Source organism: Phyllobates terribilis, unplaced genomic scaffold (assembly GCF_046119375.1).
Source record: "Phyllobates terribilis strain yellow unplaced genomic scaffold, ASM4611937v1 Scaffold_4__5_contigs__length_816908805, whole genome shotgun sequence".
Classification (NCBI taxonomy): Eukaryota; Metazoa; Chordata; class Amphibia; order Anura; family Dendrobatidae; genus Phyllobates; species Phyllobates terribilis.
Genome location: NW_027362764.1, coordinates 107,045,700 through 107,065,469, shown reverse-complemented (window position 1 = coordinate 107,065,469; position 19,770 = coordinate 107,045,700). Strand labels below are relative to the sequence as shown.

The following is a 19,770-nucleotide window of genomic DNA, read 5'->3' as shown; positions in this document are numbered from 1 at the left end:
TGTACTTTTTTTTTAGAATAACTAAATAATCACTGCCACTAAGAAGCCTCATTACCAGGACAATTGTTCTTCATGTGTTCCAGTTGCATCACCAGAGTCTGGAGCGCCGCCGCTGGTTTCTCTCTCAACCTTTGGGATGTGGACCTTACATGACCGGCAAACTAAACAACAAGCTAACCCCAAATCCCATACTTACATCTCAATACGTCGACTATTAAATCCATGTCAGTGCTGAGCTTCTTGACATGGTCAAGATTTGCTACCGTCAAAATTGGCACATATTGATCACTGTCCATTTGTGATATAAGGTACATGTCGCTAGCGAGATTCTCTCTGCAAAACAGAGAAAAAATTAAAATGCACACACAAAAAACACCCCCCAAAAATAGGCAAATTACATAAAAAAATTTAATTGCTGAACTGGTCGCTACACAGTGTTAAAAGCTAGTGTGTGCCTGGTGAAATATGGGGGGGGGGGGGGAAGAGCGATCTGGTAAAAGTTGATTGATGGGTGTTGGACACCCCCCCCCCCCCCTAACCGTTTAGAAATCATTTTTGTTATATTGAAATTATTAATGTAATATAAACTACATAACATTCTTTATTTGTGGAGGAAATGGCAATTCAGGCATGAATATATAGGAAAGGATTCTCTACAGTTAGTGTAGTTAAACTATGAAAAACCCCAAGCAATGGCCGGTATAATAGGCTTAATCCTTACATAAAATGATAAAAATGCATACACAATTGATTCAAGGAACCTGTCCGATTGCAATGAGACAATATCTGTCAGAGAGGAAAGCTAAGCGCAAATCTCTTGTCCAAACTTTCTTAGACCAACTATTGGCCAATTGTCTTGTTTGTTTGTTTTTTAACCCTAGCACCTGTGATGTGACCATATATACAGTACAGACCAAAAGTTTGGACACACCTCATTTAAAGATTTTTCTGTATTTTCCTCAGTATGAAAATTGTACATTCACACTGAAGGCATCAAAACTATGAATTAACACATGTGGAATTATATCCTTACCAAAAAAGTGTGAAACTGAAAATATGTCTTATATTCTAGGTTCTTCAAAGTAGCCACCTTTTGCTTTGATGACTGCTTTGCACACTCTTGGCATTCTCTTGATGAGCTTCAAGAGGTAGTCACCGGAAATGGTCTTCCAACAATCTTGAAGGAGTTCCCAGAGATGCTTAGCACTTGTTGGCCCTTTTGCTTTCACTCTGCGGTCCAGCTCACCCCAAACCATCTCAATTGGCTTCAGATCTGGTGACTGTGGAGGCCAGGTCATCTGGCGTAGCACCCCATCACTCTCCTCCTTGGTCAAATAGCCCTTACACAGCCTGGAGGTGTGTTTGGGGTCATTGTCCTGTTGAAAAATAAATGATGGTCCAACTAAACGCAAACCGGATGGAATAGCATGCCGCTGCAAGATGCTGTGGTAGCCATGCTGGTTCAGTATGCCTTCAATTTTGAATAAATCCCCAACAGTGTCACCAGCAAAGCACCCCCACACCATCACACCTCCTCCTCCATGCTTCACGGTGGGAACCAGGCATGTAGAGTCCATCCGTTCACCTTTTCTGCGTCACACAAAGACACAGTGGTTGGAACCAAAGATCTCAAATTTGGACTCATCAGACCAAAGCACAGATTTCCACTGGTCTAATGTCCATTCCTTGTGTTCTTTAGCCCAAACAAGTCTCTTCTGCTTGTTGCCTGTCCTTAGCAGTGGTTTCCTAGCAGTTATTTTACCATGAAGGCCTGCTGCACAAAGTCTCCTCTTAACAGTTGTTGTAGAGAGGTGTCTGCTGCTAGAACTCTGTGTGGCATTGACCTGGTCTCTAATCTGAGCTGCTGTTAACCTGCGATTTCTAAGGCTGGTGACTAGAATAAACTTAGCCTCAGAAGCAGAGGTGACTCTTGGTCTTCCTTTCCTGGGGCGGTCCTCATGTGAGCCAGTTTCTTTGTAGCGCTTGAAGGTTTTTGCAACTGCACTTGGGGACACTTTCAAAGTTTGCCCAATTTTTTGGACTGACTGACCTTCATTTCTTAAAGTAATGATGGCCACTCGTTTTTCTTTACTTAGAATTTGTATTATGGCAAGAAAAAAGCAGCTAACAGTCTATTCAGTAGGACTATCGGCTGTGTATCCACCAGACTTCTGCACAAACACAACTGATGGTCCCAACCCCATTTATAAGGCAAGAAATCCCACTTATTAAACCTGACAGGGCACACCTGTGAAGTGAAGACCATTTCCGGTGACTACCTCTTGAAGCTCATCAAGAGAATGCCAAGAGTGTGCAAAGCAGTCATCAAAGCAAAAGGTGGCTACTTTGAAGAACCTAGAATATAAGACATATTTTCAGTTGTTTCACACTTTTTTGGTAAGTATATAATTCCACATGTGTTAATTCATAGTTTTGATGCCTTCAGTGTGAATGTACAATTTTCATAGTCATGAAAATACAGAAAAATCTTTAAATGAGAAGGTGTGTCCAAACTTTTGGTCTGTACTGTAATTCACATAGTACAAATATTGGCAGGAACAACATTGAACGACAGATGAAGACAATCCTGCGCCGAACGCTGTTACCACAAAGTGAACGCACCGAGATAAGCAAAATTCCAATGTTTTCTTAAGCACATCTCGGAGGTCTTCTTGACCTTCTGGCTGTGGTAAATCAACTGCCCCTAAAGATTTATAAAGTAAAGAAAGTTACAACTTACATTGAAATGGTTTAATTAGGTAATTGGCAGCTAAATAGTGATAGATTCCATTTAATGCATTGATTATGTCAGCAGATTATTCTATGTAATGAGAGCAGAATGATGTAGGGGCAGAGAGCGTGATTCCAGTGATAGAATCACAGTTTTCTTTGCTACAGATCTAGCAGAGCTCAGTTGTTGAGCCCTGTATAACCCACCCACATCACTGATTTCTGTGTACATTGTATAGTGACAGAAAGCTGCTAATCAGCGCTGGGGGCGTGGACGGACTAGAAGGAGGAAGCAGCTTGTCTTGTAGTGATAATCTCCTGCTGATAAAGCACAGCTCAGTAAGTGACACACAGCTGGAATCAGGCTCTCTGCTTCTACATTAAACACACCAATCACAAATAAAAACCTGCTGACACATTCCTTTTAATAGGATATGCTAAAATTGTACATGCACAGTCTACACCCCACTCACTGTCCGCCGAGAATCACCAGCCACTTCATAGGTGATTGGAGGGGTTTTTTTTTGTTTTTTTTTAAAGAACATAAGACACCCAAGTGATTTTTTATTTAGTAAAGTTCTGCTGTGTAACCACAAACTTAGGATCTGGTCACATCACTCTACCAAAGCCATCATATGATGATACAAAGGGTGCATGAAGAGCCATAGTCACTTGTAATGTGCACGGTCTTAATTTGTCAAGGTGTCTTTGTGGTGGGAAAAATAGCACTGCAAACAGAGCTCCATCTTTTGTGCAACATGTGAAATAATCTGCAATAGAGAAAATTCACTGAGCCTTACAACTTAGTATTCCAACTTGCTGTAAGAGCCAAGTAGTGGGAGCAGGAGTCCCACCACATACTGTCTTATCACCGAGCCTCGACCCGAGGCCGGCGAGCCTCGGCCCGAGGCAAGGGCCTCAGCCGGCGAGCCTCAGCCCGAAGCCGGCGAGCCTCAGCCCGAAGCCGGCGAGCCTCAGCCCGAAGCCGGCGAGCCTCAGCCCGAAGCCGGCGAGCCTCAGCCCGAGGCCGGCGAGCCTCAGCCCGAGGCCGGCGAGCCTCAGCCCGAGGCCGGCGAGCCTCAGCCCGAGGCCGGCGAGCCTCAGCCCGAGGCCGGCGAGCCTCAGCCCGAAGCCGGCGAGCCTCAGCCCGAAGCCGGCGAGCCTCAGCCCGAAGCCGGCGAGCCTCAGCCCGAAGCCGGCGAGCCTCAGCCCGAAGCCGGCGAGCCTCAGCCCGAAGCCGGCGAGCCTCAGCCCGAAGCCGGCGAGCCTCAGCCCGAAGCCGGCGAGCCTCAGCCCGAAGCCGGCGAGCCTCAGCCCGAAGCCGGCGAGCCTCAGCCCGAGGCAAGGGCCGAGGCCGGCAAGCCCGCAGGTCAATGCAAAAGCCAAGGTCAGTTAGCCCGCAGCCCAATGTAAGAGCCAAGGCTAGTGAGCCTGTAGCCCTATGAAAACACGGAAGCACATATTGAATGTTAGCATAGATCTTACTGCTGCTGTGTTCTTTGGCTTATATACATAACAGTCACAGCACCTTTCACCTGTTCACACTTCTTTCTCTCAGGAGGTGCTGCTCAGTTTTTTTATTCTTTGCAGTATATATTTTGAGGTGGTGACTGCCCCCTTATTATGTGCACAAGACGGTGTAATTTGGTGTTTTGCTTGTGGTTTTCCGCAGCTTTGAAAATCTTAAGGCCAGTGAGCCCAGAGCCTCGCGGACAGGGCAAGGCCGGTGAGCCCAGAGCAATTATTTTACACGTAAAGGTTTTATTTTGGCAACCAAAAAATTTAACTTTGGTTCTTAGGAACAAAAGGTGCCTAAGCAGCATGATTTTAGTCTAAAGGCAGTGGTACAAGTTTTTAGAGGCAACAAACGCATCTATCAGACATTTATGGCAATATCTAAGTTGGGAATACCCCTTTAACCAATGCAATCCAGAGTAATATTCATAAGATATTATTGTACATGAATAACGTACCTGAATGGGTGGTTTCATGCATAGATTCAAATTCTGAGTTTCCCAGAGATATCGTAGTCATATCTGTTTGGTCGGAGACTGAAACAGAGGGAGACTGGCCTTGCGTTAGCACAGCATTATGTTCTTTCTGCTCATCACCATTGTTTTCCAGCACTAAGAAAAGCAAAAATACAAAACATCATTGAAACTTTTCTGGTGGAAAAAGAAAAAACTGAAAATGTGGTTGAATAAATATGCACATGCCTAAATTAATACTTTGATAAAGTAATCTTTTGAATTTTTGCCCACTCCTCCTTACAGTAGCACTCCCCCATCTGTCAAATTGCTAGGAAATCCACTGTATATGGTGCCCTCTTCAGGTCACCCACAGATTTTCAATTGGATTCAGGTTTGGGCCATTCCAAACTGATCTCCTGGGGAAGCCATTCTTTTGTTGATTTGGAGGTATACTTGGGGTTGTTATCGTGCTGAAAGGTGAAATTCCTCTTTAAATGTTCAGGTTTTGAGCAGAGGCCTTAAGGTTTTGCTGGAAAATTAACTGATATTTGGAATGGTTCCCTGCATATTGACTAAAGCCCCAGACACAGCTGCCAAAAAACAGCCCCAAATAATAATTCTGCCTCCACCATGCTTCACTGTTGGTTTGGTGTTCTTTTGAGGATGGGCAGTCTTGGCTTTGCCGAAAACATACCTTTTGGTATTATGGCCAAAAAAAGTTTCATCTTGGTCTCATCAGATCCTAATTCGCTTTCCCACATGTTTTTGGCAAAGGATGGAGGTTTTGGTAAAACAGTACAGGGCTTAGAGGATATTCTTTGTAAGAAAAGGCTTGTGTTTTGTCACCCTATCCCACAGGCCAGACATATGAAGAAAACAAGAGGTTGCTGTCACATGTAGTACCCAGCTAATAGTTACCAGAAATTCCTGCAGCTCCATTAATGTTGAAGGAGGCTTCTTGGCATGCTGCTGGACCAATTTTCTTCTTGTCTTTTCAGCAAATTTTGAGGCACGTATGGTTCTAGGTAATGTCACTGTTGTGCCAAATTTAAGCCCCTTGTTGATGACCATCTTCACAGGGCTCAATGGTCCATCAATCTAACGCCTGGGAAAATTTTTGTAACCTTCTCCTGACTGATAACTTTCAACAATGAGATCCTTTTGCTGTGTTGTAAGCTGTTTACAGACCATAGTTTTTGAAGTTGATGCTACAAAACGTCAAGAAAATATTCCAAGAACAGCTAAACTTTATATGTGGTTAATCAGCTAGTGTAAGAGATGGCAGTTGCATACTGACTACCAGGTAACCTGAGTAAATCTGGTTGGGGATGTGGTTGTGTTCAGAATCAGCCAATTATAAGAGGGTGTACACCCTTATAAAACCCATTATTTTAGCTTTTTTTTTTTTTTCCCCCTCAAAATTATGTCAGTTTGTTCCTCAATATATTTCTACAGATCATGGGCGATATTTAAGGTGGAAAAGGTTCCGAAATGATTCCTCGATATGTCTTGTGCTACAAGGACATCCTCCTCACCCCTTACAAATACTGGAAAGTGAATTCTCACTAGTGGGCTTGGATTTTGAGACACCCAATGATCCACTATTACTGCTAAGGAAAGCTGTTGGCAGACCCACATTTCTGCAGCTGAAAATGTGGCATTGCACACCAGCCATTCACATTAATAAATGACAACATAATAAAGCCTGCCAGAGCAAGAGAAGCATTTTTTTTCACCACATCTCTGCACTTTCTGATAAGAGAAGGTACACGCCAAGCAAGGAAACAACTTCTACATGCCATCACAGGATTGCAGTGTCCTTAGGGAAAAATCCATTTAAAATTCATTATAAAAGGAACGCTAGAGGTTAAATTTGCAGCAAAATTCTGCAAAGAAAAAAAAATAAAAAATCACCACAACATACACGGCATGCTGCCAATGTGGAAATCTAAATATAACATATGCATGTATATTTTTAGAGGGGAAAAAAAAGCATGAATGCAGACAGGCATGACAGTTTACCCTAACAATAGGAGACAGGGCTCTGCCTAAATGATCTTACATTGTAATGGGATTGGGGAAGGAGATGAGAGGAGGGGGTAGTACAAGCTGAATATAGGATCGGATGACGTAGGACTGAAGTGATGGTTATGGCAGATTATATACTCATTGATGGCTTTAATGTTGTCTCTTGGTGAACACTATGTACATGGGTAGGAAAATGGGAATGATCATGAAGGATTAAGACAAACCATGTGCACTTCAAAGGCAACACTTAGGCAGGTTTCGCAGATGTGATCAGATCAGAATACCTCGCCTTAACGCCGGGTCACCTGACCAGTGCCCATAGTCTTTTATGTGCCTATGAGCCCGTTGATCAGGCTGGGTATCCCATACGTCTAATTTTAGAATGAAGAGACCTGTCACTACCAAACGTCAATTCTAGAATGAAGAGCACTGTCACTACTTTGCAGAGATTAGATCCCTAGGTCAGGGAAGGTCCTACCTTCTTTGGAGGAATCAGGAGGTTCATCAGGCAGCTCTTCCCAGGATTGGCCAACTGTTCCGTCAGCAGCTCCACCCGCTTCCACATGCAGCATGTGATTCCCCCATACTTTAGCATTGGGGTTTAATTCAGAAACCTTTGCTGATTCCTGCAAGAAAAAAAATATGACTAAATGTTTGCAAAAGCACTAAAATCCAATGTTAAAACAAAGATTGATGCAAATGCAATTTACGATACCCACAATCAAAAATACAGAGAAGTTTTGTGCATAAAGACTGCAGCTCCCACCTTTGATAAATGATCAACAGTGCTTATGGGGAACCTCATTCAGAAAAATAGGTTTGAGAAAGATTTAAAGAGGTTGTCCACTACTGTTTAAAATGCCCCAATGTATTTAAAAACTGTGGAGAGAAGTGTTTTTTGTAAATACCTTGCTGGTTCTTTATTGCCTGAGAGCAAAGCTACTGATGACCGCTCACAGGCATCACATGACCCCTGGCTGCAGCCTCCTCTGGCATCCGCTGATGTCACGGCAAGTCGGGCGTGACCCAGTGACGCGCTCCCCGATTGATGGGCTGTGGGTGCCTTCAATTGCATTCAATGGGAAAGTGCGCGGCGGCAGGTCACGCCCAGCTGCAGCTGGAACTTGACGTGACATCAGCGGATGCCAGAGCCGGCTACAGCCGGGGATTACGTTATGCCTGTGAGCGGCCAGTGATTGCTTGTCCTTTATTGCCTGTGAGCGGCGCTAAGTATTTACAAAAACACTTCTCTCCACAGTTTAAATATTAATCAAGCTAAATGAGCCACATTTATAAGGAGTTTTTGACACCTTATGTTCCTTGTCTGGTGAGGGGGCACGGCCTTATGTGCAACACTGTGCAGAAGAAAAAAATTTTGGCACACACTTCCAGCACAAAGTAGGCCAACTACTTGTATAAACTTAGACTAGACAGTCTTAAGGGGAACCTGTCAACTGGTTCATATTGCCCAAATCACGTGGCAGCATAAACTAAACCCAGGCTGGACGATTGCAGCCAGGCATACTTTTCTTTGAAACCTCCGTCGTTTCAGAGAAAATATATTTTAGAGATCCAGACAGAGACCATAGCTGGAGACAAGACTAGTCTGTCCGCTCCCTTCCGGATCTTCCTATTGCCACTACAGAGATTGACAGGTCTCTCCCGTGAATGTGCACAGGGAGAGACCTTTAAAGTAGGCTAGGGGCGGCTCTGGACTAATCTGGTCTCTGGATGGTCCCCAGTCAGGTCTTTAAAAGGTATTTTGTCCCTAAAACGATGAAGTCCAGGGAAAAGAATACCTGGCTGCAATCTTGCATCAAGGATTTCATTTCTGCTGCCTGTGGTTTTGGCAGCAGAAATCAGCTAACAGGATCGTTTTAAAATACATCAGATTTATGAAACCGCAGGATCCATTATGATCAATCTGGCGCATTTTACAACTTTTTAGGATATAGCATTAAAAGTGTTAGGATGAACCGTAGCCTTAAAAGAAATCTGGCACCTTTATTGTGAATATAAATAACGTAATCGTGAGACAGTGGTTTAGGAAAGGTCTTTCTAGGCCTAAAAAAAAAAATAAATAAATAATATCAAAAAAAGGATCAAGTCCATAAAGGTGAGAACAATCGATAAATCCCAAAAGATAAAGGAGGATATCACCTATATATATCATAAAAATCAATCATGTGGTATATATTATATAATATGGCTTCCAAATATGAAGCTACTGATGGTTACAGAAACAAGAGATCCACCTGACAACACCACAGCAGTAAATGCATCATCCGCCATCATTACAGTGGAAATTACAAGGTACACCCTGCAGTATCATTACCCAATGAGCGCAATGAGCGTTAGTCTCCATGTCACTACCACAGCTTGTCTCACCAGCATTTGCAATCCCTACCTACAAGTGGAGCAGGGGGCACATTAAAGAGCAAGATTTGGGGACATGCTAAACAACTGCTGAAAATAAAAGCTGAATGAAAAATATTCAGTTCTCCATGCACTCATCTGAAAATTGTAAAGTAACAAAAAGCAACAACTTACAGATTCACAGTCAATCTCGGGCCAACCCCAAATGCTTCTGCTTTCCGGAACAAGTAGCTGAAAGGAATATTTCTCTGAGTTGATGTCCGAAACCTCCAAGTCTTCATCCAGGCACTGGTATTGGTGGTCACACGGCTGGTCTGATGTGGAATTATACCACAAGTAATCCACTTTGTACTCAGGCCTGGCCAAGAAATGATCACCCGATAATACACAGGATAAGGGCAGATCACTGTCACATGGATCCTTGGTCTTATCCTGAGACTTTCTAAAGAGATCTTGCATAAGATCTAGTACACACTCCTCATTACAAGAGTCTTTGCAATATGTCAAGCCAGCAGGTATGGGGTGAATTTCATATGATGGAGTAGCAGCATATTGATCAACCTGGTCCTCTTCAAAATTGGATCCGTAGCCATGAAGACCATTCATTTTACCCAATTCTGAGAAAGCCCCGTCTTCATCTGGGCACGAATCTGCACCACTACCTTCCTCAAAACGATCATATGTGGCATCTCGCAAGGAAGGGTCTTCATTATTTTGAATGTCAAGAAAGGCATTGTTTTCTTGTGTTTCGGCTGCTATGTCACCCACCATATCATTTTCCAAGCAAGCATCATAAATGAATTCAACATTAGCGGTGTTAAAGATGGGGCTTGTTTGTATCTTGTGTATTAGGTCCTCAGGGTCAGAGAAAGTCTTAGGTTCCTGAAAATCATCCTTTGAAGAGATATCAAAATATTCAACGACAGGGGACCCATCACTCTTAGGACTAGCATTTGAATAACTACTTTTCGCATCCCCATTAATAATCAGTTTTGCACAAGGACCTGAAGTAAGATCATCTACTACAAAAGATTTTACAGCTTCTGATATGCTAAAGGAGTTAGTACCTTCATCTTCTATAGGAGGTGTACAATTTTTGAGATGGAAAGTGGCATCTGCATCATATTCACTAAACTGAGTCCAAGCTGAGAACTTTTTGACAGATCCAATCACATCTGATTGCTCATGATCGATAAGACGCCCAGAAAAATTTCTCCCTCTAGTAACATCCTCCTTTTGGAATAACCCTGAGGTCTCAGTTGGAGCATGTTCATTAATGGAGTAATCAGAAGTGTCATTTTGTGTCTCAAGATTTTCGTCAGGAACGTCTTCATTATATTGTTCAATCACATTATTATTTAAGCAATCGGGTTCCTCTAGGGCAGGTGGATCATCTGTGCCATTTTGTGATTCCACTAAATCTTCTACAATACTATTTTTGTGATACACAGGAAAGTATTCTCCTTCGGCCTTACTAGAGGCTTGAGAGTCATCAGTAATGTGATCATCCACCTGTTCTTCCAAGTGAGGAACGTCTGGACTTGGACCCAAGGATTTATTAAAATTTATATCTGGAGTGTAACATGTGCTTTCATTACAAGATTCAGTGGTCCAGTCATCTTTTTGGTTTGAGAAATCAGTGGTTGGGTCTGATTCAAGCAGCAGTGCTTCCATAAAGGGCAGCTGAACTTGGTCAGAATTGGGTTGTTTCTTTAATCCATTCAGTAGAAGCAAATTAGAAATATCAGCCAAGGTTTCAGGTAGACATTGCCCATGATTAGCCAGAAAATCAAAGCTTAATTCTTGCATTTGGCAATTTGCTGGCACACAATCCGTGGTGTTTCCTACAGAATTTAGGGGTTCCGGACAAACCATTTTGGGAAGACAGTCACTATATTGAGTCAAATCTTTGGTTGAAAGTCCAAAGGAGAACACATCTGATGAAGCAGTCTGGGGCAATACTTCTTCTGCAGTGGGCATATGATTTGGCGCATGAAATACATCTTCAAGCCCAATATTCTGAGAACTTAATGTGTCATAGATACTTTCTGCAGCAGCTGAATCCTTACTGGGCAAAGTATCATATTGCTGTATTGAATGATATTTGTCCGAAAGATCTTCACTCAGATCATAGTCCTCTACTAAACAAATGCTGTAGAAGGTGTTTGTCCTGCTATCTTGCCTCACCTCTGCATCGCTTTGAGGTGGTAGGTTCTCATTTATTAGCTTTGTTGCCGAACAGAAATCCAATACGCTTCTAGTCTTGGTATTCTCAGCATTTTTCTCTTCTTCTCTCGGAGTTAATGAGCTCTGCCATGCGGTCTGGCTGCCGTCCAAGTAGTTTGCTTTTAAGGAAAGAACTTCCTGTGAGTTCTGCTCTGAAGTCAGTGACACTTGAGCCTGTGAAGCATGGTCATGCAGAGGCCATGTGTCTACAACTGTGGCGTTAGAGACCGTACAACTCCCTAGGTTTGCTGTAATTGGGCTTTGACATTCTTCATTGTCGATTTCCATCTCTTTTTGTAAGTGTTCGTATTTGGACAGAGCATTTAGTGCACTATTTATGGGACTCCGCAAGTTCACTGACCTGGTTTTGCAAGATCTCAGCACTGGTCCAATGTGCTCCGTGTTATCCATGCTCTTGTAAGAGGGGAACCGTGAAGCCTTAAACAATCCATTACTCGTCATCCCAGACTTTACTGTATTAAAAATGGAGTTTTCCAACCCAGAGACTGGAACGGGCACTTGAGCCAAAAAGTTTTCTCCCGGGTCTGGATCTTGAATGTCGCTTTGCGTCGTATGATTTTTCTCTAAATCTTCACATGATGTTGACTCAAACAAGCTGGTCCTTTCAAGGTTTCTGCGTGGGCATAATTCTTTGCTAAAACAGCAACCCATTGTAAAACCATGCTCCGCTAGTGCCGAGGCTGAAGCTTTAATGAATCTACTATAGCAATGGCTACAGCTGGGTATAGGCCACTGCCCACAAGTCAAAAATAGTAACTTCAGACAGGCAAATCAAAACACATGCCATTGTCACTCAAATTACAATCCAAGACACTAAGGCCTCTGTATGGAGGAGATTTGCCAAGGCGCAGGGCAACAGCTGCCAAAAGCTGAAGGCTACTTGTTTAACTCTTACTTGTCACAGTAAAACTGGGGGTTGGGTGACAAAAAGAAGCTTGTAATAAATAGATTTCAGACGGTTAGGCATACAAGAACCCTTTAGAAAGTTTACATGTATGCCAATAGTGTGAATGGCTGTATGGGAAGCTGCAGGAGCCATTTCAGCAATAAATAAATTATATATATATACACATACATACATACACACATATACACACACACACACACACACACTGTATATCTCAAGATGGAAGGTTGCTCAATGCATAACTGAAGTAATACCAGAGGAAACCTGCACGGCTTCATCTGAGAGACCAATAGTAGCGAAGAGGAGTTACCAGAAAAACTATGGTACAGAGTAGTAGGGTTAATAGGGCATTGAGAAACCCTCTCCCCCCACCTTCCAAAAAATGCAGCCCTTCACTATTTACCCGACTTTTCTACATGGCATGCGGGCACGATTGGGGGGTATCATGCACCTCTCCTATTAGAATAAGACACGTGCACAATGCCTGTCCATCGTTTTTGCATTCTGGGTCTTACTTAATAAAATGCAAAGAGAATGCACCACGGTGGCCCCTTAGAATGACAGAGGTTGGACTCTCAGCAAACATTAAGTAGTGGATGGTCCGAGATGGGAATACTCCTTTAAAAGTTTCAGGAGCGCCCCCATCTCCTGCTTGAATGATTGACAGTTCGCATGCTGCTAGTACAGGCTGTTTAACCTCTGCAGCATCAGGGGCACTGAAGAGGGTCTGGTGAACTTCAGCACAGTACTTAAAAGCTTTATAGCAAAAATCTTGGAAGAGCGTTCATTGCTTAGGAGACCGGCCATCTATTAAGACAGCAGAGGTGAACGGTTACCTAGACAACAAGCGGTACAAAATACAATCAAAAATTTCTCAATTTTTTGAGAATGAAGATCTTTAATAGAGGTGAATTGGAAATTGGAAAGATGCTAGTTTTGATAAGCACTTGGATATTTTACCCATTTAATATTGATTTAGGAGACTGTTTCGGGAACAAAAATTCAGTAGTTATCAAGTGTAATATGTTGCACCGCAAACCCCTTTTCCCTATGAGTGCAGTATGCGAGTGCATTCGGCGCCGGCGTTATGTGACGATGAAATGTATGGAGCGGTAAAACATTGCATCGGTGTGACCGTCTTTATAAAGGAGCTCTTTTAGGAAGAACGAACTGATAAATTATTCATTTAAAACCTAAACTAAATATACAACAAAACCGGTTACAAAGCAAACGCTGAGGCATTGTAAATTTACTTTTCCATTCACCAAGGTTAAAAACTACCCAGGAGCGGCTATAAGCTGTATATTGAGAAATCACATTATCAGCAAGCGGCCAATCTATGTCCATTAGGCAAACTGCTGAATTCTAGAGAAGAAATCAGGTACTCAAGCGGCACAGTAGTGGTGAGCGCTAAGTGCCCCAGTTGTCATCAACGTTTTAAAAGGGGGAGGGGACGTCAGTCCAAAACTGTACATTGTGAAAGGGGTGAACACAAGGGCTCGGGCTAGGCTGTGACCATTCACAGAATAGAGGCAGCGTGTGCTCTGCATTGACAGCGTAAAGCACACCTGTCATCAGGCCAGCTTTTGCCCTAATATTCCTACTGCTCCCTAGAGTATTTCACTTTTCTTTTTTTTAAATTAAATCCACCATATGGTTCCAGATATATGGGGCTTTATATTTAGGGATACTTTATGAGTCTTTACTTGGGGGCGTGTCTCACAGGGTTCTTTGGGGGCGTGTCTCACAGGGTTCTTTGGGGGGAGTCTTAAGACTGCTCTGCATTATTACCCTGTGAGCCACGCCCCCTTGGTAAAGACCATAAAAATTAGCACTAAATAAAAAGCCGGATTTCTGGAACAATATGGTGAATTCATCAGAAACAATACCTGAATACTCAGGGGAGAAGCGGAAATAAAAACATCAACTTTTTGACCTGGTGACATGTTTTCTTTCAAGGGGGTTGTCTGGATTAGGGCTTGCTCATATGAGAGTACTCTACATCCGTGGGCTATCTGAATGCAAATTGGAAAACATACAAACATTACATGGACCAATGAATAAGTTCACATGAGTATTATTACACACAAATCGATGGTCAGCATTTTATTATTATTATTTTTTTAAATCCCAGCATGCATGACTAATCAGATTTTCAGACAAAACTTTGCAATTAACATAGAAAATTGTATTAAGCCTTTGATTATTTTTGTTAAACTGTTGATGTATAAAACAGATGCCATAAATAAATAAAATCAATCAATAAAAAGACAAACCTACATGCAGAACTACCACAAGCATTAAAATCTCTTTCTGGAAGAAATATGGAAAATTTTGCCCAAGTACATCTGAATGCGGCTTAACCTGATTTTATTGCTATAAAAAAAAACAAGTTTATAATATGTTTTTATTAATATTTTCATACTATCAGCTTTCCCCACAAATTACAGCAGACTGCTGAGTATGTATCTGGTGGGGTTCATCCCAATCACTTTTTGGAAAACTCCATTCACAAAAAGGAGTCCGTAAAATGGTTATGTGAACCATCCATTATTATCTGAATTTTCCCTATATCCCTTTAAAACTTCAAAAATTAAGGAAAAGAGAAGAATTTCGACCAACCCTCAGAAATCTCTATTTTCATTTTCTTATATATTAAATGTATTGCTATTTAAGTGATTAATATCTACGTAAACTGAGAAATGGAAGAAATCCGTTCATATGATGAGCCGTCATAATGTACAGCACCAATATTATGTGTGACTCATGGTAGCACAAGGGACTGAAGAAGAATATGGTCAGATTACACTGACCGTCACCCGAATTGCACCTGTCATACGCACTATTTCCATCAGTGCACGGCTCTGCTGCGCTGCAGGATAGTTATCCCCATAAATAGGCTGAGAAAAAGGAATCACCCCCTTTCCAGATGTCCTATAATATAGTATCTTCCAGCAAGTTATCAAACCTACAGAAAGTAACTACCAACTGCTCAAAAAGAGGAGGAAAAAAAATAGATGACTGCCAGGAAGTTTGAGAAAATAATTAATAGAACTAGTTGCCAATCTGAGAAAACAAACAAAACAGAACCACATTAATACAAGGATGATAAAAAGATGAAAAAAGGGGGAGAGAATCTGTCTGCAGGTTTTTGCTAGCTCTTATGAAAGAAGCATGATGTAGGGGCATAAACCCTGATTACAGTCATGTGTCCCTTTAACACACATCCACCCTCCTAGGACACATTTTTGGACTGTAGATGAAACAATGATGGTTTTATTACATACACGTCGTACTGGTGACTGCTCTTTTTTTGCCCAATCCACACTGATTCTTTTGGACATTTTTGTTAGTGTGTGTGTTTAAACAACCCCTATTGTATAAGTTGTAGCGCCCCTTAGTGGCAGCTATAGGCAGAAAGCATCTTATATTTTACATATAATTCTAAACAGTAGTCTAGATATAACATTCACTTGTGGCCCCTTCTTTGGGTACAAAGTCTAAGGCTATGTTCACACTGCGGTTTTGCTGAGTTTTTGTTCTGCAGGCCCTGACATGGACTGACGTGATTACATGCTCCATATAACACCCCTTTATAGACAGCCCCTTAACCACAGGGTCACAGGGCTCGGGGCCTGCTTCACTTAGAAATGTGCACCACAAATATGAATAAGCAAAACTTTTATTTTGCATACCATATTTAATGTGTTGTCACTAGTGATGATCGAGTATGTTTCATTAACCCTTTCTAGCGCGCATGCTCGGGTGCTCGTCGAGTATTTCGGCGTGCTCGGGATTTCTTTTATGGACTCCGCAGCTGCAAGTGTCACGGCTGTTAGACAGCTGTGACACATGCAGAGATTGATTGACGGACAGGCAGCTGCGGAGACAATAAAAAAAAATCCTGACGCCGAAATACTCAGCGAGCACAAGAGAGTGGGCGAGGGAAGGGTTAATGAAACATACTGGATCATTAGTTGTCGCCTATCCATTAAGTAATACATGATCGCTATGGGACCACCACCGCTATAAAGCAAGGGGGTCTCCAGGTCCCCTGTGTGAATGGAGCAGCACTGAGCATGTGTGAGCACTGCTCCATTTACTCTCTAGAGGAATAGTGGTCACACATGCTCACTGCCACGCCAATAACACTGGGACCGTTTTCAGTATCAGTGGGCATCTCAGCAGCTTGATCCTCCGCGATCATACATTTATCTTCTGAATCAGTGTTGATGATTGGATGACCCCTTTAGGCCTCATTCAGACATTTTATATAGAACTGATGGTCAAATCTGACCAAAAAGCACAACTCTAAGGCTATGTGCCCACGTTGCATTTATGAAGCAGAAAATTTCTGCTGCATAAATGCAAGTCCTCTCCCGGAAAAACGCATGCGGAATTCCGCACGCGTTTATCGCGCATTTTTCGCGCGTTTATCACGCGTTTTCCACATGCGGAATTGCCTTGCGTTTTTTATGCATTGGACAAAGGCAATTCCGCTTGCGGAAACGCAAAATTAAATGACATGCTGCGGATTTTTGAACGCGGCATAAACGCTGCGGAAAAATCCGCAGCATGTGCATAGAACTTGCGGAATCCCATTGGGGACCATGGGGTGCGGATATACATGCGTTTTGCAAGCGTTTACGCTGCGGAAATTCCGCAGCATATACGCTTGAAAAATGCTACGTGGGCACACAGCCTAAGGCTATGTGCACACGTAGCAGATTTGATGCAGAGCGTTTTTGCCTCTCTCTGGCAGAAAAAAACGCATGCATATTTACATGCGTTTTTTTCTGCCAGAGAGAAGCTTTTTTTTTCAGCGTTTTTACATGCGTTTTTTCAAGCAGTTTTCCAAGCGATTTTGAGCATCACTTGGAAAAGTGCTTGACAAGCTGGTCACACAATATAAATCCATGCAACCGGCATGGATTTATAATGTGTGAGCAACTGATGCTTTAAATGCAGCATCTATAGTAAAAAAAAAAAAAAAAAAACCCTGTATACTCACCTCTCCGGTCTCCTCCAGTCTGCTCCCGGCCGCATCCACTCTCTTCGGCGTCCCGCAGTGTACTGTCAGGACCTGCGGTGACGTCATTTAGTCAGCTGACGGTCACACGACAATCACCTGACCGCCGACGTCAGCGGTCGTGTGACCATCAGGTGACTAAATGATGTCACCGCAGGTCCCGACAGTACACCGCGGGATGCCAAGGAGAGAGGATGTGGCCGGGAGCAGACCGGGGGTCGCCGGAGAGGTGAGTATACAGGTTTTTTTTTGGTTGTTTTTTTTTTAACTCTTATTTATTTTTTTCACCGCGTGGTAGCCGGGATGAGAGGAGTTGTAGTCTCCTCTTCATCCCGGGTACCACACGCACCTAGATTACACTGCAAATTCGCGGCCATTGAATTTAATTGAAATGCAGCAAATCCACATATACCTGGGGGTTTGCTGCGTTTCAATGTTCCTCAATGGCCGCAAATTTGCAGCGTAATCGCGGTAGAAATGGTCATGCTGCGTTTTGCAACGCAATGCGAATTCGGCGCGCAAATTAGTGCATCATGTGCACAGCACATCCGAATTCACATTGCTTTGCATGGCAGACTGTTTTACAAGCGTTTTCGCAGCCGCAAAAACGCTACAAAAATGCTACGTGGGCACATGGCCTAAGAAATACAGTCCTATGTGTACAAGAAACATCACTTGTGCCTGAATGAGGCATTAATGGAATTTTTCAGCATAGGCCAGAAAAAACCGACATCCTGAACACTTATTTAATACAAAAACGCTACTTACAAGATGTGAACTATCTTTGGCTTCTTGGACTTGCTGTACCTGCGGTTCAGCCACAACTTTAGTATCCTGATCTGAAGTCATGAGCCGTCTGCTTCTAGGCTCCTCAGAGAAAACGAGTCACCCCAGAAAGCTGCAGGGGAGAAAGAAACATAGAACGTTTTAGACGTCATTCACATATTACTGAAAAGCAAATCGGACCAACCCTGGATTTCTGTATAATGAGCGAATGTAAGCAGTGGTGATACCAAATAGTGGGGGTAATAGGAAGAAAGGTAAAAATGAACAGAAAAACACTGCAGATCCAAATGAAGCAAGAATAACTCAATGCATGAGGATGGTTATTTTTTAAATAATTTCTGCGCTTCTGTTAGGGCTCTACCCCAAGAATCGATGGCCTGTGAGACACCGCAGTCCAGTATGGCATCCCTGAGCCTCACGTCAAACCTAAGTGTTCGGTTAGAAATCTTGTTTCGTCTCAGGTTGCCAGTGGCGGCTTTGTTCATACATCCAGGTCCTGGTATGTCACGAGGAAAGACAGTTTTGCAAGTGTGCCCAAAACTAAGAGTATTATCACGTGAGGTTTTGGTTATATTTTAGGGGCAAAAACTGATGAAATGAAAACTGAAATTAAAACTGTTGGTTTAAAAAAACAAAAAGAAAACAAACAAACATTTTTTTAAATTGGTTTAATAGCCAAATCTGCAGCATTTTCCATGTAGAAATAGTGTTAAGTGTTGACCCCAATATCAAAAAAGCAATTGTAAGCTTCTGCAACATGTTTTTTGGTGCAGAAGACTATAAACATTTCCCAAAAATAAACTTACTCCCCCATTTTCCACAGAATTCTTCCAATTACCATCTCCACATAAAAAAACAATTTTCTGTTCTTATTTTTAGTCCATTACCCTTCTGAAATGCTCAATATGCAATTTCTCAGCCAAGAGCATATTTTTTTCCTGCCTGGCTTCTCCATCAGGAAACTCCTGTTTTTATTACATAATTATGAGACTTTAAGGCCACCGGTCATGTTGAGGACGATCTCTGGTCTGCAGGCAGGAGGAGCTGATCAGATTGATATATATTTTTGTGGGAAAAGTTGCAGTATTTTATTCAATGAAATCCATAGTGCTTATATGCATAGGAGTCCAGTGGGCGGTCCCTTCACGGAAGAGGACCGCCCACTGGACACCTGCCTACAAACACCAGGGATTTCAATGAAAGTGATAGTGAGTCTTTTCTGACCATCCTATATATCATTCTGCTCAGCTTCTCCTCTATACTGTTACTATGCTGTCCACAGATCGGATGTATGCGACAGGTTCTCTTTAATGAAGGAGGCATCCGGACTTGCACACAGTGAGAGACAAGGAAGTAGCACTATCTGAGCATACATCTCAGGCCCCGTTTTGCATGTAGTTGCACAGTCTGTGTACAGACTTGAGTCTCCTGATCTACACACAAGAGCCTAATATATGCCTACGTGGCTGTCCAATTTGGGTGAGCAGATCCACCATCAGTCTAGAAATTGTGACCCTTAAAAGGTTTCAACAATAAGATAAACACTGAGTTAATTTAATAAGGTTGTATATTACTGGACAACCCCTGCTTAATCACTTCAGTGCCCCATACAGGATAAAAACAATGTATAATCCTGCAGTGGCACCATTCCTGCCAACTTAACCGATAATATTAGCGAGTCTTCAAACATGTAAACG

General features: G+C 42.5%; 1 protein-coding gene across 1 annotated transcript in view; it reads right to left on the bottom strand.

Annotated features, from left to right (window-relative positions):
• The window catches only part of LARP4B (La ribonucleoprotein 4B), a 64,840-nt gene that overhangs the window by 16,388 nt on the left and 28,682 nt on the right, over positions 1-19,770 (bottom strand). Inside the window, exons 3-7 of the mRNA XM_073677656.1 lie at positions 18,056-18,185; positions 7,207-7,354; positions 4,704-4,856; positions 2,623-2,704; positions 197-333 (exon numbers count right to left, since the gene is read on the bottom strand). Of these exons, the coding sequence (XP_073533757.1) occupies positions 197-333; positions 2,623-2,704; positions 4,704-4,856; positions 7,207-7,354; positions 18,056-18,136 (601 nt within the window). The 5' untranslated portion in view covers positions 18,137-18,185. The remainder of the gene's footprint in view (positions 1-196; positions 334-2,622; positions 2,705-4,703; positions 4,857-7,206; positions 7,355-18,055; positions 18,186-19,770) is intronic.